This window comes from Phyllobates terribilis, unplaced genomic scaffold, assembly GCF_046119375.1.
Source record: "Phyllobates terribilis strain yellow unplaced genomic scaffold, ASM4611937v1 Scaffold_13__5_contigs__length_258822181, whole genome shotgun sequence".
Classification (NCBI taxonomy): Eukaryota; Metazoa; Chordata; class Amphibia; order Anura; family Dendrobatidae; genus Phyllobates; species Phyllobates terribilis.
In genome coordinates this window covers 195,914,433-195,936,267 of record NW_027362773.1, presented here as the reverse complement: position 1 = coordinate 195,936,267, position 21,835 = coordinate 195,914,433, and the positions used below count along the sequence as shown (strand labels likewise).

The 21,835-nt window shown below is 46.7% G+C and overlaps 1 protein-coding gene across 1 annotated transcript; it reads left to right on the top strand.

Moving 5' to 3' along the window:
* The first annotated feature begins 494 nt into the window (after positions 1 to 494).
* On the top strand, positions 495 to 20,408 carry CLEC3A (C-type lectin domain family 3 member A). The gene is made up of 3 exons (XM_073659581.1): positions 495 to 716; positions 3,629 to 3,712; positions 18,665 to 20,408. The coding sequence occupies exons 1-3, from the start codon at positions 602 to 604 to the stop codon at positions 19,051 to 19,053; spliced, it is 588 nt and encodes a 195-aa protein (XP_073515682.1). The 5' UTR covers positions 495 to 601; the 3' UTR covers positions 19,054 to 20,408.
* Positions 20,409 to 21,835: the final 1,427 nt, after the last annotated feature.

The following is a 21,835-nucleotide window of genomic DNA, read 5'->3' as shown; positions in this document are numbered from 1 at the left end:
CTCTGGGCATGGCCACCCTGGCTGTGTTACATAAGCACCATTGTTTTGGTGGCACTCTGGCTGTCATGGATGAAGCGTGGCATTTATTCAGATGTGGAGTTCCATATGTTGAATATGAAATACCCCTTAAAACAATTCCTAAGAGTTGGCTAGAAAACTTTTGGACTCTTGTAGGGCCACATTGCCCATATTAAAAAGTCTTTATCAATGCAAAAAGAAAAATTCGAAAAGTTTAAAACTTCATAAAATTGTACATATTTTCAAGCAATATCCAACCAATCATCCCCCTGCTGAACAGCTCTAGTTTTCATGTATTTTGCTGTTTGGGAGAAGGTTGAAAAGGCGCATTCATTCCTCTTATAGAAGAAAGTAGAACACACAAGAAAAAAAAAACACTAATGCGGCACGAATGAAACATGGGTCCAGAAGGGAGAACAAGGAGGTACCTTATACCTCGGCCAAGAGAAGTATTTAACACATCCGCTAGTGAGTAGCACTTTCATAAAGCTGGAGCGCAGCTCTGGAGGAGTTGAGCTTCACAGAATTTTCTCCATGCTCAAGATACAGTTTTAACCAGGCTAACTGACAGTAAGGGACCGCCATGGCTCGGACCGGGCTCACTATTTTTTTCTTCGTTGCTATACTAATGTTGGGTCAAATCAGCGGGCAGTCATCTAGGTTAAAGAACAAAAAGGATCGCAGGTCTAAGGAGAAAGGTAAGTCGTCACTGCAATGGGAAGGAGAGAAATGGAATAATGATTAATGGCATTGGTATAAATATGGGTAAGTGGGTCATGTGGGCAGCAAAATTGGGCCTCCAGTTTCTATGAATTATGCTACAATCTGAATACATCGAAAATTATATCACTTTAGAGTTTTTCAAGCTGCATTATTCATATATTGCCCCATGCAGAGTTAATGAAGCCTGAAATGTAACAGCAGTTACATTTCTTAAATAGGACTTTTCCCTTGCCATAAATATGCAATTCTTTTCTAATAGTATAAATGCAGCTGTTCTCCTAAAGTTGGCATTGTTATCCATTTGTTCCCACGTTTTCCTGTTTCTGCAACATGGTTCCCCTCTTCCATGGGTGTAAAGCTATAGTACATCGCTTGTCTAAGTCACAGTAGAATGATGCTACCTCTGACAGTGACACCGTCAGACAAAGACAAGGTTAAGAAGATAGGAAGATGGGGTCCATATATGTAGGAAAACAACTACAGCTTCAGGAGAACAGTGGCATTTACACCAGGTACATAAATTATATTTCTATGGAAAGTGACAGGTTCTGTTTAAGGAGAATCTGTTTTTAGATCAAGAGTATGCAGTATTTGCTCTTATTTTATTCCTACTGTTCCTCAGAGTATGCCATTTTTTTTAAATCTGCCACATGGTTCCGAAGATATGGGAAGTTTTATTTAGTGCAAATATGTATGTTCTTCACAAGGGGGCGTAGCTCACAGGGTAATAAAGTATAGCAATCCTAAGACACGCCCCAGAGGATCATGTGGTCCGCTGTTATTTGTAGATCCTGTGTTATCAGCTGTGTTACCTGTTAGTGTAATCTTACCTCTGATGATAGTGAACCTATCTTATATTTTTTTTTAGTATTTAGTTATTTCCTAAATGCAAAGTTAAGGAATTTTCTAAACATTCTTCTTTAAAAAAATTGTACCATTTTCCTGCAAAGTGTATTCTAACAGCTCTCTGCCCCTCCTCCCTTCTGTTAGTGTTAGGCCTCATTCACACTTCAGCATTTTTGCATCAGTATTTATATACCAAAACCAGGAGAGTCTCCAAAACACAGAACAGGTGTCAATCTTTTAATTATAGTCTTTCTCTAAGTTCCACTCCAGCCTTTGGCATACAAACACTAGGGCCTCATTCACATGTCAATATTTTTGCATCAGAGATGGCAGGAGGAGGAGGAAAGGTGTTGTACACACATCTGCAGTAGTCAGGGTAAAGAGCATCTCAGATGGGACACAAAACAAGACTACAGATAAGAAGGAAAGCACACGAAGAGGAAATATGTGCAGGATAGAAGCTGTGCTAATCTATGCGTTAAAGAAGACAAACATCCAACCTGTATTACTGGGAGAGACACTCCCTCAAGAGAAAAATCTGAAACTTGGATCAAGCAGCAAATTGCCTTTTAGGTGGGTCTAAAAATGAATGAAGCTCCTGCGGCCAGTGTTAAAATTACAAGATTACTAATTCTATATTTTAACAAAGATTGTGATATGAAATAAAAAGCATTGGCAATTAAAATGTTATACACAAAACTGTGTGAATACGCCCCTTCGGTGCTTCTGCTTTATGAGTGGCACCACGAGGTTGTCACCCACTGACCACAGGCGCTAGGACAAATAAACAATGCAGATGTGTTCAGGTCAATGTGGAGGTGAAAAGTTATTCACTGGGAAGTTTTATGGACTCCGTTATGGGATTTTTTCTGGTGTTTCACTTTAAAGGTGTCCGTGTCCACTAATTACATTAGCACACGCCATTTAAAGGGTAAGTGAAAATTCTCCTATGAATGGTCTCTTTAAGTAAGTTTAGAACATTTTGGTGTTTACCAAGCTCAAACAGGAAATGTGATGTGGACTTTCTGGAAACAGTTATGAAAAGAATATTGAAACTGATATATGAAGACGATCATTGAGCTACTGTAACTCAACTTTTTTTTCCTAGTAAACAAGAGGAAGGATAATATTTAACTTTTCGAAAACCAAAGTACAGTATAACAAAAAAAAATTCTTGGCGTCTAAAATCTTGAAGGCTATTGATACCCACGACATGGAATGAAAAATGCTTTGCTTGTATTAGTAGTTACCTTTTGATTGAAAAATTGCACAATTCAGTTTGCAATCTTCTTTTTTAATTCATTTCAGACCCCTCGTATGCAGTTTGCATCTTGATCCAAATTTAAGATTTTTTTTTTCTTCTGGGAGTGTCCCTCCCACTAATGTAGGCTGGATTAGGACTCTTTGTGTATCCAGGGTGCTGTTGTCTTCATTAGCTCATGAATCTGATTAGTTTCTATCCTACAGTTCTTTCATCTTCATGCTCTTATCTGTAATATGTTTTCTCTGCCCTCCTCGAGACTGAAGATACTGTCTTTCCTCTCCACATTGTGGAAATCTGTGTACAACCATCTCTCCCTCGCTGCTATCTCCAACTCTAAGTGAAGGGTAATAATAAATAATATTATTAACAACAATAATAATAAATAAAAAAAGATTATGTCAACTTTTTCTAACATGGTTGCTAAGGTGAAGCAGCTACAATGCTCTACAATGTACCATGGCTTGAAAATCATTAGATGTATTGGTAGACTTTCCATTAAATTCAATGGAACTGAGCCATAAGCCCCATAACAATTCGTGGACCCCACTGATAACTTTGGATGTCTTCTGATATACTGTGACTTAATGACATGGCAGAAGTCTGAAAATAAAAAGTAAGTTATATTATATGATGCAGTAGGTCTCCAGTAGGATTGGGAGGATCAGTCAATGGTAATGGCTCCAACCACAATAGACGAGATTTTTCTTTTTTTGCTTTAGGTGATTATAAATCTGTATTATTGTCTTCTTCTAAATGTTCTCATTTTGCCTTCCGAAGAAAAAGATGGAGACCTGAAGACACAGATTGACAAATTATGGAGGGAGGTGAACTCTTTGAAGGAAATGCAGGCGTTACAAACAGGTAAAACGCATTATTTCAGTGAACGACTATGTGGGTGCCCAAAGGGTAATGCCTTTCCTTATGTAGAGTTCTAAGTCAGTGTAAGGAGACTTATAGGCCATGTAATGCTCCTCTGGGAAATTAAATATGCAAATTGCCTCTCATCAGTGCAAAGCAAGAGGTCCGATTTGGCTAGTTGAGATGCCTCTGATGGGTCCATTCATCCATCTCTCTGACTTTTATGTAAATTATGTCTCTTTCAGATGAAAGCAAGCCACTTATCTAATTTGCATAGCTTTTTGTCCCATGGAGCAATCTCTGCTCTATAAGACACTAAGGTTTGGACAATGTGTATGGGGCCCCTAACAGTCATCAGACTGATGATCCTTTAGTTCTGTAAGAGATAAGACGCTTTCTCATAGGAGTGCGCGGCCTAGTAAATTCTCGTGTGTATGGACGAGTTGGCGAGATAACTGGTAGGGTAGTCCAACGATCAACTGAATCGTTATTCATTCGGCAGCTATCTAAAGTGCATGGGGGGCTTCGGATATGAGCAGTTCGATTCAGGCTGCCCTGGTTCCAGCTTCCAGTACAGCGCTCTATGCAGTCGGCCTTCACTTTTGGACTCCACCTTCTTAGACACCTCTGGCGCTTACTTGGCCACCAAATGTCATGACTAGCTGTGGGACCTCACATGGCGTCATGATGTGCGTCAAGATGCCAAGAATGCTGGTTGCAGACGTGAAGGCTAGTGTTGAGCGAGTATGTTCTATTAACCCTTTCGGCGAGTATGCTCGGGCCGAGCTCCGAGTATTTACAGCTGCTCGGTGATAAGGTTAAATCGCTCCCGTGTGCATGATTTGCGACTGTTTAACAGCTTTATTACATGTGAGGAATGTCTATGTCTTACACATTCCTCACATGTAATGAAGCTGGCAAACAGTTGCAAATCATGCACACGGGAGCGATTTAACCTCATCACCGAGCAGCTATAAATACTCGGTGCTCGGCCCGAGCATACTCGGAACAGAACATACTCGCTCAACCCTAGTGAAGACTGTCTGTCATGGAGGACCATATTGGATGCCGGACTAATAAAGCAGGAATCAAATTGCTCATCTCTAATATCTGTTTATCACCTAAATTTTGCCAACTTACGTAAGACCTGATCTGCACTTTCCAAGTTTCTGTAAAAGTGTCATCCATGTGCACTTCATGTGACCGATTATATAAACCATGCACATATTGTCAGATGGGTGCTATTCAGAGTCCACTGTGTCTTAGAGAGAACATATTAGCACCAAACATTCTCCAGGTAATGCCAAATAGTGCCCAACTAAAACAAAGTGGTGCCAATGTAAACCGTCCCCCGGCAGTAGTCGTGTGAGTGGTCCGCCATTTCCATGTCAGGGCAAGCAACAGAGAATTTTGTGTCGTTGATGGGTGTGTGCGACATCGTACCTGGATCTGCTGCTGATTCCATCATTGTCTCCGATGCACTTAGTGCAATCTCACTCACTTTTCCTCGTTCGATCAAAAATCCAGACCAGTCCCTACTCACAGTAGGGCGCTACCTTTTCCACTGGTCCATACATTTTCCAGACTTCTAAGCTTTTCCTCGCTGCAGGGGTCCACACTTGTCTAAGATGTCCTGCCGCCTCTGTAACTAGCTTCTTCTTCCCCAACCGATCAACCTGTTCTCCTTCTTTTACTTCCTTCCCAACCTACTCAACACTGACTGAGCACTTCCTATATTCCTACAACCTTCCCACTGGTTCCCCCCCTATCAGGCCGCCCTCATAAACCAGAAGGCCGTCCCCAGGGAGAGTAATTCTACAGGAACCTGACACACAGACCGACCATAGGGATAAAATACTTTACTTTATAATATGTATAAACTTTAACCACACAACATAATTTTAGCACACTTGCCACAACGTCTTCTTAAGGTGAACAGGACACATGTCCACTAGTGATGAGCGAGTATGTTCGGTTGACCGTTTTGGAGAGTATACTCGGGTGAGTACCGAGTATCTTCAGCGTGCTTGGTGATATGGTTGAATCACTCCCGTGTACATGATTTGCGACTGTTTGACAGCTTTACTACAGGTGAGGAATGCTTGTTTCTTTCGCATTCCTCACATGTATTAAAGCTGTCAAACAGTCGCAAATCATGTACACGGGAGTGATTCAATCATATCACCGAGTACGCTGAAGATACTCGGTACTCGCCCGAGCATACTCGCCTAAAGGGTTAACCGAACATACTCGCTCATCACTAATGTCCACCCTTTCACACCAACATAGCTTCATACTTTCATAGAATTCAGTCATACAGTCATTACTTATGTAGCACCCCGAGGGCTCGGCTGCTGCAGGGGTATTGCACCTCAAACCAGAGGTGTGATATTCCACTCCCGGGTAAGGATGGAGTGTGGACCAGGACTCAGTAAGCTGCATGCACCACACACACCCCATTTCCGGGGGACAGCTCAACGGTGCTCCCACTAGACAGAAGTGCAGGCACGACAGCATCTGTCCCTGTCTGGAGTGGGGAGGGGAAGGAAAACCCAGTGATGTAGGAGCAGATAGGGGTGGGTCACTGGGCATAGGTAGGAGCCCATTGGTTGCTGGTCACCTGGGCTCACACATAGAGGGGGGTATATAAGGTGGGCACCATCTTAGAACAGTGTTCAGTCCGGGGAGTCTGTTCAGAGAGGAGTTCAGCCAGAGAGGGCTGACAGGGAGCTGTGGCTCAGTCTGGGCCCAGCTCCACGAGGCAGGCCTGGAGTGGAGGCCAGAAACAGCAGAGAGGGCAGGACCAGCAGAGAAAGGAAACAAGGAACAGCACATTAAGAGAGGCCCAGAGACACGAGAGAAGAAGGGACCCCATAGGCCCAGGAGATTGCGGGTGACGGGTTGGCAGAGCAGGGTACCGGATCCCAAATTGGTGGAGGCGACTAATCCTCAGCCAAAGACCGGCGGTCGTGACTATATCTCGGTGCGACCCCTCACTACACCTACCAGGAAGGCACACCACATAGGGTCAGGGACGCAGAGATCAGCGTACCAAGAGAAGGCCCGAGGCAGCCGGACAAACGTAGAGTCACTGGTGGGGCACGGCCAGAGAAAGGAAGAGAAGGGAGCCCTGTGCCACGCTCTGGAATTGCCTGGGAGTTGGTCGAGCCCCTTGCCTGGTGGACGCAGCACGGCTTGGGCAGTCACCGCCGGTACCGAGGTGACTAGGACCAGTAAAGAACTGTGAGTAAAGCATTGGAAACCGCAACCACACGTCTCTGTGCTTCTTCGCCGCACCAGCACTACCAGTGCTGGGACGCTCGTGCACCATCACTCCCATCATCCACACTAACTGCCCTGAGGCTATACTTCTCCCGTGGGGAGTCATCCCATTCTTAGCTGCACACATAACACCGGCCTCAGCGGTCGGCCTTGCAGCGGCGGCCCCCACTGACCGCAATCCACGGGTGGAGTAGTCGGACGATTATCTCACTAAGAAGACTGCCACTGAATTGACCACCCTGGGCACGGACCGGGTCAGTGCCATGGAGACTACAACCCCCAGCGATCCGGCTCCAGGTATTCCCTGCACAACACAGGCCCAGGGGGCGCGTCACTTATACTGCCAAATAATGCTCAGTATGTAACACTCCACCACCACTGATCCATACAACACATACATGGTTCCCTACCGTTATCCTCATAGGACTATCCCGTACACACTTAGTGCCACTCCATATCAAAAGTGCTATAATTTTGTTCACAGTCATACAGTGCCACATGCCACCATGTAAAGCTATTCATGCACCAACAGAGAATTAATTCTACACCAATATATTAGATAATTGCAAAACAGTTGCACAAGTCGTAGTATACGTAAGGTTGCTGCAGCAATTGCTGACAAGTTTTTTTTCCGTTAGTCTGGATCTGTGCCATCTATTACTTTCCAGTCTCCGAGTATCTACCCTTCCAAATGTCATCGTAATTACAATAATTGCAGCCTTTAATCCTTTGTGAATCTCAGCAACTGACACGAGTGCAGCCAATGCTGAAAATTGATGTTCCCTGCAACAGTCGGCGTCCATATGACACAGCGACTTTTAATAGGTCAACGATTACCTTCCGATGATACCCGAATAATAAAATCTCTGTCCAGCTTCTCTATGAAACTGCAGCGGTAACACCAAAAATAACTTCAGAAAACACTTTAAGAAAGAGCAGATTATGTCGCTGCAAGTTTTAACGCAGACCAGTGACCTGCATTTATATGTAGAGGGACAAAACCATTAGGGCTGCAACAATGAAGCTGTGTTTTATTTGCAGGAGTCCATGTCAAAATATGCAGCAGCAATCTGCTCCGATTATTGCATTTTTTAGGAGTTTTTCCCTTTTTTATGCAATTTTGATGCAGATTTCAAGTAGCGTTTTTTATGCAATTTTTAAAGTGCAGAAATTTTGCATTTAAACCGCAACTGCATTTTTTTACATTCGTTTTTCGGGGTCCCCATAGAAGGTTATAGGAAAAAAAAATGCACCAAAAAAAGCACAGCTCAACAGCATCTTCAAATGCACAGTGGACATGAGTTTTTAGAAAATTACTGTAGTGCCGGCGTCCCTGCCCTCTGCTAGGCAGGGACGCTGTTCCCCTCACCGCTCTGCTCCGTGCCCGGCGTCCCTCTCCCGCTCTGCTGGCAGCGCACGCTCCTTCCCGGCCACTGTGCTTAGGGCGCGCGCCCTCCCTCCCTCTTAAAGGGGCCGCGCGCGCCGTCCTAAGGAGTCCCCGGCCAATGGCCGGAGGACTTTACCATATATAAGGCACCTCCTCCAAAATGGAGGTGCCCGAGCAATGTTGTTGCACTGTTCACTACTCTGCTTCAGCCCTCAGGTCCCGTTGCCAGTTACCTGCCAGTTACCTGCCAGATTCCTGCCTGATTATCTGCTACCTGCCTGCTAGTCTGAGGTCCGACGGTCTGCCTTACTACTCCTGTCAGTCTGTCTAAGGACCAGCCTGCCCGCTCACCTGGGAGCGCACATCAGCCACCTGCCTGCTTGCCCAAGGTCCGACGGTCTGCCTTCCAACTCCTGTCAGTCTGTCTATGGACCAGCTTGCCCGCTCACCTGGGAGCACACACCTGCTGCCTGTCTACTAGCCTACCTGGAGGCTCTGCCGTCACGTGCTGTGACCACCCGCCTGTCCAGAGACTTCTGCCCGCTCACCTGGGAGCGCTCATCTGCCGCCTGTCTGTTGGTCTTCCTGGAGGCTCCGCCGTCACATGCTGTGACCACCCGTTCATCCAGAGACTCTCGCCTGCTCACCTGGGAGCTCACGTCTATCTTCAGCCGCCACAGGTCGTACCAACCCTTTACCTAGAGACTGCCCCGGTCACTTGCCGTGACCATCTGCCCGTTCATTCAGAGACTGCCCCGGTCACTTGCCGTGACCATCAGCCCGTTCATCCAGAGACTGCCCCGGTCACTTGCCGTGACCATCAGCCCGTTCATCCAGAGACTGCCCCGGTCACTTGCCGTGACCTCCAGCCCGTTCACCCAGAGACTGTCCCGGTCACCTGCTGTGACCTCCTGCCCGTCTTCCCTGGTCGCCACCCGCTCCCTTACAAGGACTGCCCCCTTGTATAGTAGCTCAGAGGTTCCGCCTCCCAGACCCGTTACAGTTTGCTCGGGCCATGGAACCCGGTGGCACCCAAGCTCCCTCGCTCTCGGACCTGTGTCATGAACTGTCCCGTCAAAGGTCCCAACAGGAGTCCATCCTGGGTCACCTGCGGAATGTCAATACTCGCCTGGACACTCTGACTGCTCCACCAGCAACCTCCGCCAGTGCCATGTCTCGCAATCCGGCAGCTCCGCTGCCCACTAATACCATGGTATCCTACCCCGGACCCCGGCTTTCTGCACCTCCTCGCTTCGGAGGCGACTCCGCCCAGGCTCGGGGCTTCATAAATCAGTGCACCCTGCACTTTGAACTATTGTCCCACCAGTTTAACTCCGACCGAGCCAAAATTGCATTCATCATGTCCCATCTCACCGGGGAGGCCCTGGCCTGGCTAAATCCTCTATGGGAGAGAGGAGACCCCCTGGTGTCCAATTTGCCTGCTTTTCTCACGGCTTTCCGGAAAGTCTTCGACGAACCCGGACGGAAGACCTCATCCGCATCATCGCTGCTACGCCTCCGTCAGGAAAGTCTCACCGTGGGCCAATATGCCATACGGTTCCGTACCCTTGCCTCGGAGCTGGCCTGGGATAACGACGCTCTGGTTTCCGTCTTCTGGGAGGGTCTGTCCGGCCGTATTAAAGATGAACTTGCCGGTCGGGACATTCCTACCACTCTCGATGACCTAATAACTCTTGCCACCCGGATTGACCTACGGTTCCAGGAGCGTGCCAGAGAGGTCACCCGTGAGAGGAGGTTACCACGTCTAGCTCCTACTTTTCAGAAACCCGTCACTCCTTCTGTCTCTAACCAGGTACACCCTCCTGAGCCTATGCAGGTCGACCAGACCAAGATGGTCAAGGCCCGTCAGGACTTACGCCGTGCCGAGGGGACCTGCTTCTACTGTGGCAGTAAGGAGCACCGGATCCGTGCCTGCCCGGAGAGGTCGGGAAACGCCTGTGTCTAGGTTCGCTCAGAGAGGTCCACCTAGACAAGAATAAATCCTCTCCATCCCTGCTGTTGTCAGTTTCAATCGTCTACGGGGAGAACCGTTATTTCGAACTAGCCCAACTGGACTCTGGAGCAGCCGGGAATCTTATTTCACAGTCCCTGGTAGAGAAATACCGCATCCCCACCAAACCTCTGGCTGTACCCTTGTCTGTTGCTGCCGTGGATGGGGGGCTCTTACCACGCCCCATCCAACTCATCACCGAATCCATTACTCTGCAGGTGGGAATGCTGCATTCTGAAAGTATCTCCTTCCATGTTTTGCCTGGACTCTCTCACGCCCTCTTGCTAGGCCTACCTTGGCTCCAGAAACATGCACCCGTTCTTGACTGGCAGACTGGAGAAGTCCTTCGCTGGGGACAGGGCTGCCATAAGACCTGTCTGGTTCCCGTTCATCCCGTCCGTCCTTCTCCTAACCCAGCTAGTCTACCTGGACTTCCGATTCCTTATTGGTCTTATGCTGATGTCTTTAATAAAAAGGAGGCAGAGACACTACCCCCTCATAGACCATACGACTGCCCTATCGACCTGTTACCTGGTACTTCTCCTCCCCGTGGGCGTATTTATCCATTATCCGCTGCTGAGACCCGGTCGATGTCCGAATATATTGAGGAGAATCTGGCCAGGGGATTCATCCGGAAATCCACCTCCCCGGCGGGAGCAGGCTTCTTTTTCGTCAAAAAGAAGGACGGCTCTCTCCGTCCCTGTATAGACTATAGAGGCCTTAACCAGATCACGGTGAAGAATAAGTACCCCCTTCCGCTCATTCCGGAGTTATTTGATCGTCTGAGGGGGGCTAGAATCTTCACCAAACTGGACCTCCGTGGGGCGTACAACCTGGTTCGTATCCGTCAGGGGGATGAATGGAAGACGGCATTCAACACCCGGGACGGCCACTATGAATATCTGGTAATGCCCTTTGGCCTCTGTAACGCTCCTGCCGTCTTTCAAGAGTTGGTCAATGACATCTTCCGGGACCTTCTCTACTCCTGCGTAGTGGTGTACCTGGACGACATCTTGGTCTTCTCTCCGGATCTCCAGACGCACCGGAGGGATGTTCGTCAGGTCCTGCTCAGGCTCAGGCAGAACCATCTCTACGCTAAATATGAGAAGTGCCTCTTTGAGCAGACCTCTCTTCCGTTTCTGGGCTACATTATCTCTCAGACCGGCCTACAAATGGATCCTGAGAAACTGTCTGCCATCGAGAAATGGCCCCGACCAGAGGGGTTGAAGGCTATTCAACGGTTCCTGGGCTTCGCCAACTATTACCGCCTCTTCATCCCGCACTTCTCTTCCCGGACTGCCCCAATTTCCACGCTCACCCGTAAGGGTACTAATCCCAAAGAGTGGCCGCCCGAAGCAGAGGAGGCCTTTCTTTCCCTAAAACAGGCCTTCTCTTCCGCCCCGGTGCTGCATCGCCCGGACGGCAACAAGCAGTTCTTCCTGGAAGTTGACGCCTCCTCCTCTGGAGCCGGAGCGGTACTTACTCAAAAATCATCTTCCGGGAGAATGGTAACTTGTGGCTTCTTCTCCAAACTCTTCTCCTCTTCTGAGCGCAACTATTCCATAGGAGACCGAGAGTTATTGGCCATCAAGCTGGCGTTGGAGGAGTGGCGTTACCTACTCGAGGGGGCTCTTCATCCGGTAATAATTTACACTGACCACAAGAACTTGGCTTACCTCCAGCATGCCCAGAGACTTAACCCGCGCCAAGCCCGGTGGTCCTTGTTTTTTGCTCGCTTTGATTTTGTTCTTCATTTTCGCCCGGCTGACAAAAACGTCAAAGCAGACGCCTTGTCCCGATCCTTTCTGGTGTCCGATCTCGAGGAAGAACCTAAACATATCATCGATCCCGCCAGAGTAATGCAGGTGGCTCCCGGGAGTCTAAATCGTCTCCCTCCCGGTAAGACGTTTGTTTCAGTACCTGATCAGGAGAAGATCCTACACTGGGGCCATTCGTCTAAACTAGCTGGCCACGCCGGTCAGAAAAAGACCCTCCAGCTTATTGCCCGGCACTATTGGTGGCCTACCCTGCACAAGGACATAATAGACTTTGTTTCTGCCTGTGTGTCCTGCGCCCGCAACAAAGTCCCGAGACATCTGCCAGCCGGACGCCTCCTTCCGCTTCCTGTACCTGCTGCCCCCTGGCAGCATATAGCAATGGACTTTATAACTGATCTCCCCGTCTCTGCCGGTTGTACGGTCATTTGGGTGGTCGCTGACCGCTTTTCCAAGATGGCTCACTTTATTCCCCTGCCAGGCCTTCCGTCCGCACCCGAGCTGGCTAAAGACTTTATCCGCCACATCTTCCGTCTTCATGGCCTGCCCCTCCACATCGTGTCGGATCGTGGGGTACAGTTCACCTCACGTTTCTGGAGAGCCACTTGTAAACTACTAGACGTCACCCTGGACTTCTCTTCCGCTTACCACCCACAGTCCAATGGTCAAGTGGAGCGGATCAATCAGAACCTGACCAGTTACCTCCGGCACTTCGTTAATGCCCACCATTCTGACTGGGTGGATCTCCTACCATGGGCCGAGTTCTCTTATAATAATCACGAGAGCGAATCCTCCTCCAAATCCCCGTTTTTTGTAGTCTTTGGTCAGCATCCTCGGATTCCTTTTCCTGTCTCCACCTCTGTGGACAACCCGGCTGCGGAATCTCTCGTTAGCAAATTTTCCTCCATATGGGAGAGTACCCGGTCCGCACTCCTTCTGTCATCCGAGCGTATGAAAAGACACGCTGACAAAAAACGCCTGGATCCTCCACAATTTCGTCCAGGAGATAAAGTCTGGCTCTCATCTAAATATGTTCGACTCAAGATACCTTCTTACAAGTTAGGGCCTCGGTTCATCGGTCCTCTGGAGGTCATCAGTCAGATCAACCCGGTGGCCTATAAATTGAAACTCCCGGCCAACTTACGGATCCCTAACTCCTTCCATGTATCTCTCCTCAAACCCGTGGTGCTTAACTCTTTTTCCAAGTCTACAGGTACGCCTTCTGCTCCGGTTTCTGCTGAGGACGAGTTTGAGGTAGAGAACATTCTTGCCACCAAAAGGGTAAGAGGAAAGACCTTTTTTCTGGTAGATTGGAAGGGGTTTGGTCCTGAGGAGAGAACGTGGGAGCCCCGGGAGAACATCCATGCTCCTCTCATCCTAGCTAAATTTCTATCTGGCCTAAAAAAGGGGGGGCCTAAAGGGGGGGGTACTGTAGTGCCGGCGTCCCTGCCCTCTGCTAGGCAGGGACGCTGTTCCCCTCACCGCTCTGCTCCGTGCCCGGCGTCCCTCTCCCGCTCTGCTGGCAGCGCGCGCTCCTTCCCGGCCACTGTGCTTAGGGCACGCGCGCGCGCCCTCCCTCCCTCTTAAAGGGGCCGCGCGCGCCGTCCTAAGGAGTCCCCGGCCAATGGCCGGAGGACTTTACCATATATAAGGCACCTCCTCCAAAATGGAGGTGCCCGAGCAATGTTGTTGCACTGTTCACTACTCTGCTTCAGCCCTCAGGTCCCGTTGCCAGTTACCTGCCAGTTACCTGCCAGATTCCTGCCTGATTATCTGCTACCTGCCTGCTAGTCTGAGGTCCGACGGTCTGCCTTACTACTCCTGTCAGTCTGTCTATGGACCAGCTTGCCCGCTCACCTGGGAGCACACACCTGCTGCCTGTCTACTAGCCTACCTGGAGGCTCTGCCGTCACGTGCTGTGACCACCCGCCTGTCCAGAGACTTCTGCCCGCTCACCTGGGAGCGCTCATCTGCCGCCTGTCTGTTGGTCTTCCTGGAGGCTCCGCCGTCACATGCTGTGACCACCCGTTCATCCAGAGACTCTCGCCTGCTCACCTGGGAGCTCACGTCTATCTTCAGCCGCCACAGGTCGTACCAACCCTTTACCTAGAGACTGCCCCGGTCACTTGCCGTGACCATCTGCCCGTTCATTCAGAGACTGCCCCGGTCACTTGCCGTGACCATCAGCCCGTTCATCCAGAGACTGCCCCGGTCACTTGCCGTGACCATCAGCCCGTTCATCCAGAGACTGCCCCGGTCACTTGCCGTGACCATCAGCCCGTTCATCCAGAGACTGCCCCGGTCACTTGCCGTGACCTCCAGCCCGTTCACCCAGAGACTGTCCCGGTCACCTGCTGTGACCTCCTGCCCGTCTTCCCTGGTCGCCACCCGCTCCGTTACAAGGACTGCCCCCTTGTATAGTAGCTCAGAGGTTCCGCCTCCCAGACCCGTTACAATTACAAGCAGTTTGAATTGTGCGGGAAAAAAATGCAAAAAAACCCCAGTGTTTTGGCTACATGGGAATGTCCTAAAGTTCCTCTATTGGTACCAAAATGCATGGGGAACACTGCAGCCAACACAACTGTTAAACGCACGCCGCTAGGTTCAGATAGGGCGAGACGGGTTTCATTAATTCTTTGGAATTCTGGGGGAACCGTTACTCAGGGCGACCATAGACCATGTGCTGCAGCTTCTCTCAGGCACACAATAGATTCAATTGCTGACGAGACATCTGACAAGAGTCTTTTTCAACAGTTTAACAGTAGAATTTAATCTGAAGCACGGCCAGTGCAATTCAGGGATATTACAGCAACAATCTTCATTACAGTATAGTCTGAGTTTCTTGAGCAACTGGATCCAGTAACAATGCAGTAGTTTCTTCACAAGACACAGTATTACAGTTTCTTCAGTAGCATAATTCAGCATAGATTAGATCTCTTAGCAGCACACTTCTATGCATACACAACCACAGGCTTTTCCTTCACAAGGACACAATAGTACACAGCATTCTTTATCCTGCATGGAGATGGAGAGGGGGAGGGTTTGATGAGGGAGGTGATCTCTGTGACACAATTCCTTCCAGTCCTTATCTTCCTGCCCGATTATAGACTTCCTGAACTAACAGTGCAGGGTATCTGACTTGTGTTGAGCTTCACCCTGAACTTGAATACTGTTCTCTTTCCTGTACTTCTGTGAGATACAGATCACACACACCACTTCTCCCTTTGGCTGCTGCCAGAATACAACAACAAGTTCCCCACAATCCCACTGGGGCTCTGCTAAAACACTCCGTCTCCTGTGACTGTTAACCCCTCTAGCTGCTGGATGCTTCTGAACTACAACACTTCCTGTCTCCTGTACTTGTGTTATTTGTAACAGTTGCTGGATGCTTTGGAAGAAACAGCACTACTTCGGCATGTCACAACCCATTAATGGCTTACACATTCACTTAACAGCCATGAGGGCAACAACACGCCGGCAATATACTGTAAACATATTTGCATCCAACACACATCCAAAAATACAGACGTAGCAGCTGCCAAGTATCGCATGGCGTGCACACGTATAAACTATTTGCTTAGCTTGAAAATCAATCACAGCCATCCCAAACCAATAGGCTAGAGCGCTGAGGCGGGGAACAGCAAGTACATAACTGAATACAATATAAAAGCAAACACAAAAGATGCATATTCGGTTTATTATTAAAATGTGTACATTTTCTGCCGTTTGCAATAAAACAATCAAGCAAGAACAATGTACATAGCTTAATACAAGGAATATAACAAGTGGTTTCTCCAAATTTTTCACAAAATGTCACTTTTACTGATACTGTAGTCCAAGAATTATTCACCCTCTTCTTGGCAAATGTCTTAGTACTTAGTAGAGGCCCTCTGGCTGTTATGACCTGCTGTCCCTCTAGCTGTTATGACTTGCTGTAGATGGGATGCATAGCCAGGCACCAGCTCCTTTAGGAATTTTAGCCTAATGAGCAATCCTCTGGTTGACTAATATTCTTGAGTTGTCAAGAGAGTGGTTTAAAAAGTTAAGAGATCATTGCCCTGCGCAAACAAAAGGATATTAAAAAAGATGTAATGGAACTGAATATTTATAGAGATAGATTTAGAAGCCTAGTCTACAAGTCAAAGTAATAGAAGCACAGGCTACACTATCGGGACGTGACAGAATAAAGGAAGCTGTCACTGGCTGCCACCAGATTCCCAGAGGAGGCAGATTTTCAAAATCAGTCAGATGATTGCAAAAGACACACATCAAGATATGGTTTCAGTTTGCACAGTTAGGCACTAAACAATGAAGGTATCTATACCCAAACTCCAAGATATAACCTTTACTGACCCAAGAGCAAAAGAAAAGTTGGCTCCTGTATGCTCAAATCCATAAAATAAGTCACAGAAGTTTAGAGAATGGGGCATCCTCTGAAAAAAAACACCAAGCTTACAGTGCAGCATGGCGGTGATGCTTACAGTCAAGCATGGCAGTGGCTCGGTGATGCCTACAGTGCAGCATGGTGGTGGCTCAGTAATGTCTGCAATGAAGCATGGCAGTGGCTGGGAGATGCATACAGTGCAGCATGGTGGTTGCTTGATGATGCCTGCAGTAAAGCATGACGATCACCCAGTGATGCCTACAATGCAGCATTATAGTGGCTTAGTGATGCCTACAGTGAAGCATGGTGGTGGCTCAGTGATGCTTTGGGACTGATTATCTTTTGGCACTGGAAACCTGAAGCATATAAAAGGCAAGATGGATTCAATTAAACTGTGAATCTGTCACCAGGTTTTAACTACCTTATCTGAAACCAGCTTGATATAGGCAAATAGGTCCTGATTCCAACAATGTATCACTTAGTTTACTGGGTGCAGCAGTTCTGACACAGCTCTGCTTCATGCTAAATCTAAAAACTGAGAAAGCTGCTCCTCACTCACACCAGGTTCCGTACATACATAGCAATAGACAGGGAGCTGCTCATTCCAGGAGGGGACAGAGTCGGACTAGCACAAATGCACTGCTGTGGCCCAGCAATGATCATCAGGTGATAAAACCTTCAGTGTAAGTAAACAGCACACAGCCTGATAAATGACACATTTTTTAAATCTGTTTTAACCCCTACCTCATGCTGTCCTCAGATTACATAGCAAAAATCTGAGCACAGATTCCCTTTAAGTATCAAATTCCTAGTAAAAAAAAAAACACATTGTGCCTTCTGAGAGGAAGCTGATGCTTGGACACCATTGGACCTTCCAACATGTTGTTGATCCTAAGCATACATCACAGGCTATCAAGCCTTAGTGTCAGAAGAATTCTGAGAAGATTCTGGAGTAGTAGTCCCTGCGCCTGACTTGAACGCCATATCCAAGGGGGTAACGTTTCTCCTTGCGGAGAGTGACATGTCAAGCCTGGCATGCCAAGGTGAGAAGACTTGGCTTCCAATGCTCCTCAGGGAAATTTTAGTTCTCTTCCTCTCTGAAGAGAATTTGCATATTTAATTTCCCAGAGGAGCATTGCAAGGCTTAAAAGTCTCCTCACTTTGGCATGCCAGGCTTGACATGTCAGTCTACACACGGAGAAACGTTATCCCTTGGATCCCGGTCAGACGCCTCTCACTGAGCCAAAACCAGATCTCACTTTTTACTGATGAGGGGCAGTACCCTGAAACACACTATCTGCAAATTGTGATTCTGGTTTGGCATTTATACTAAGTCATGTGGCAAGGCTTGATAAAGGGTCGATATTGACTTTTAGGATAGCTACTTTTAATAGGTGACACTTAAGTTCCAGTCCTCTTCCTCTCTGAAGAGACAATTTGCATATTTGAATTCCATAGAAAGTCTTTAATGGGATATTAAGAAGGTGATTGCAGTAAGGAAACCCAAGATTATTAGTGACCTGAAGGCCATTAACTGTGAGTAATGGGCTAAGATTCCTCAGGAATGCTGATGTTTGGCTATGCATCACATTTGGAGCAGGTTATAACAGCCAGAGAGGGTCAACTAAGTACTAAAGAGTGCAGAAATCAGCAACAGTGGCATTTTGTATTCCATTAGTTGCATTGAGCTATTTTATTGTTCTTTTTTGGTTTATTGCATGGGACAATGATACTCGTGTCATTCAAAACTACAACTCGTCCTGCCAAAAATCATACGGCTATGTCGGCAGAAATAAATCAAAAAGTTATGACTCTTGGAAAATGGGGAGGGAAAAATGCAATCGGAAAAATGCAAACTGTCCTTGGTTAAATCGGATTTTAGCATCTTTTCTGTCTGATATCAGATATATGGTAATGATGGGTTTAATTCAAAATATTATTTTCAGACTTTTTCTCCAGTGCGGCTATGAAATATGTTCTGTGATTATTTTGGTGTCTGCTTCAATTTAAAAGGCTCATAAAACAATGCCGCGTTTTTATGAACCAAATGAAATTTTATTTTGTGAGTGCCGTCTCCTGCGCCACGATAAATAATACGAGCCTCCTTTATTCGCAGTCTGCCTACGGGGTACGAAAATTCATAAAAAATGCTACTTGGCATTTGAGGAAACCAAGCATTTTCACGAGGCCAACGAGGACTGCATAGCCAAAGGGGGCACCTTGGCCATTCCAAGGGACGCGGATGAGAACAGCGCACTCCGAGATTATGGAAAGAAGAGCCTGCCCGGTGCTGGGGACTTCTGGTTGGGCATCAACGACATGGTGACCGAGGGGAAATTTGTGGACGTCAATGGAATTGCTATTAATTATTTTAATTGGGAGAAGTCACCGAATGGGGGAAAGCGCAAAAACTGTGCTCTCCTGACTCAGGCTTCCCAAGGAAAATGGGTAGACGAAGTTTGTCGTAGCTTAAAGAAATACGTCTGCGAATTCATTATTCCCTAGAGGACAATCATCACCGGCTGATGTTACAATTTGGCACAATTTATCATTTCATGATTGTATTATTCAATGACATCCAGCTCGGCTACAACCAAAGTTTTTTCCGTTTCCAATTTTTTTTTTTATTACTTACTTTAAAGAGATTGTTTCATCTTCTTAAGTTTTCAAAGTGCTTATAAAAATAGGCAACTTTGCAATTTTTCTCTCCATTTCCAAGAACAAATTTTTTTTACGGCTCAGTGACTAGGTTTCTGGTCACCTCTGCAGTCAAAAGGTGACTGGTTTACTAGCCAGGGAGCAAAGCGCTTGTAAGTTCTATAGAAAAGAGCTTGTAAGTGCTGCTCTGAAGTTGGCTGGATCACTGGATTGGGACAGATCCATTGACCCTGTGCTTCTCCGATGTTGTAGAGCACAGTTTGGGGCAATGATGTAGCAATGCTGCTGGTCCGAATTATCGATCATCAGGAGCGTGCCTCCTCCGGCCAAGCAGGAAGCCGGTAGGCAGGGGAGCGCTGCGCTCCAGAAGATTGAGCATGAGAAAAACCCTTAAAGATATTGCAGTCTAACCAAATTATCACCTATCCACTGGATAGATGAAGGCCATTGATTAGATGCGAGCCCCAACGATTGTCCCTCATTTTCTCCTGGCTTACGTCTGGCACGATAAGGAGGTCATATGCAACTGGCAATCATTGAGGGTCCCAAATGTTGGACCAACACCAATCTAGCAGTATCCAGTGGCATTCACCTTGAAAAGATTTCTCCAGGCAAAATTTTTCAGGCTGTAAAAGCCAAATAAATCAGACCAATATTGGAACTCAATTCATGGACTGGCCGGCGGCTCTCCCGACCAGATCGTGACAGCTGCATAGAAATATATGTCAGGTAGGTAGAGCTGCCGGCCAGTCCGAGCATCGCGTTCTGATCTCTGTCCGATTATTCAGGGCCTGAAGGGCGGTGTAATCCTTCCCGTCAAACCTTGCACCTTCCTATAGATTATTCCACTACTCTGGAGGAATAAAAAAAAAAACCTGTATAGTCGACAAGGGACATTGGGATGGGGTATCCCTTAAAGGGATTGTCCAGGATTTGAAAAAAATATGGCTGCTTAAAAAAAAAAAACAGCAGCAGACCTGTCAATGGGTTGTGTGTGGCAATGCAGCTCAGTCGGATACACTTTAATAAAATTGGACTGCAATACCAGCCGTAACCTATAGCCAAGGGGGGGCGCTATTTCTTGAAGTTAGTAGACGTGCATTTCTAATCCTGCAGAACTGTTCTAAAACTTGTCCTACTTGTGTGTCCACAGTTCTGATTGGACATTTTGGAGACAGATGAATTTTCAATTGTACGGAATTTAGGGAACGTAGAGATTAATATCTCGTGTAACAGTTTATAATCTGGTTGCAAGTCGTCAGCGTCCTCTCGTGTTATTGTGATCATATTTATAAAATATATTTGGCAATGCTGTACGCTTGGGCTTTTTGTAGGATTTTTGTTCCCCCCAGATGATGCAGCTTTACAATTCTTGACATTTATATATCCAGTGTTTATTTCACTTTTAAAAGGGTTTTCTCTCTCGACCACCTAATTTAGCACAGCACAGGTCTCGGTCGGTCCGTGCCGCGAGTAAACAGCAGATTAATTCTAGACTCCCCGTCGGAGGTTTTCTTAGTGACTAAGCTGCTGCAGAACATCTTTGAAATTACACTCTCCTTAAAGGAATTGCCCCAGAAACACTACGTCGCCCATTCATGGTGACATATGATGGTTGCTTTGGTCCTCACAGTTTGAGAACAGGGGTCTCACTATATAAAAATGGTGGGCACTCCATTCATAAAGAGAATTTTGGGCCTCTGTTCTCAGAGGCCCAAATTATTCATTTATCATCTATTCTATAGGAGGGCATTTATGTTGTGAATGGGATCCGATCCTTTAAAGAGGTTCTGCAGCAACCTGGGATATTTTTCATAGTAAACGTTGCTCCAGCTACGTTGAACCTATTAATTTTGCTGTAGTTTCTCTGGAAAGAGGAGTCTAGACCCTTTAGAGAAGCACAAGAAATTTTTGAGGACGATGGTAAAGCCTTGATGGCCGTTCAGGCTCTTCAAAGGGATTTAAAAGTAAAAGAAATGATAATCTAAAAATCAATTAAAAGTAAATTCATGCTGAAAAAAGGAAAAGGCAAAAATTGCAACTACGCAGAAGGCAAGCCAACCAGTCATGGGCTGAAGACATTTACATATTTCTATTGCTGAGCTCTTTAATTAAAAAAAAGGACAGATTTCTTTGGAAATTCCCTGCATGACTCAATCATTCCACCTAGTGGTCACTATGAGACATTACATGTTGAAGGAAAAGTGCAAACCCAACCTCAGCACATGACTAGGATTTTTTTCTTCTTTACTGACCAGCTGCTTGAATTACTACAGGATTATAACTCCAGACCTTCCATGACCCAAAAATGACAGATTGGGGAGCTGTATTCTACTTCCTAAATAATGTCCCCCACCCTAAAACACGTAAAACTAATACCGTAGTAGAATGCATTTACAATACCTATATCAAGTAAGACAGACAATGGTACAACTTATTTCTATATACCTTATACAATAAGCCAGATATGAAGACATTTAAAAAAAAAAAAAAAAAAAAAAAGGGATTTAATAGAAACCGCAAATATAAAGGCAGAATATAACCATTATACAACGGCTGAATGTTACTACAATACAGTGATCAAATAGTGCTGCCATACAGTGACTTAAAATAACTGTATGGTAGCATT

Bases quoted from the DNA above. Each gene is read 5' to 3' on its own strand.
- CLEC3A (XM_073659581.1), top strand. From the start codon at position 602: ATGGCTCGGACCGGGCTCACTATTTTTTTCTTCGTTGCTATACTAATG. The intron at 717-3,628 runs GTAAGTCGTCAC...TGCCTTCCGAAG, and splicing joins TCGCAGGTCTAAGGAGAAAG to AAAAAGATGGAGACCTGAAG. The intron at 3,713-18,664 runs GTAAAACGCATT...CTTTATTCGCAG, and splicing joins AATGCAGGCGTTACAAACAG to TCTGCCTACGGGGTACGAAA.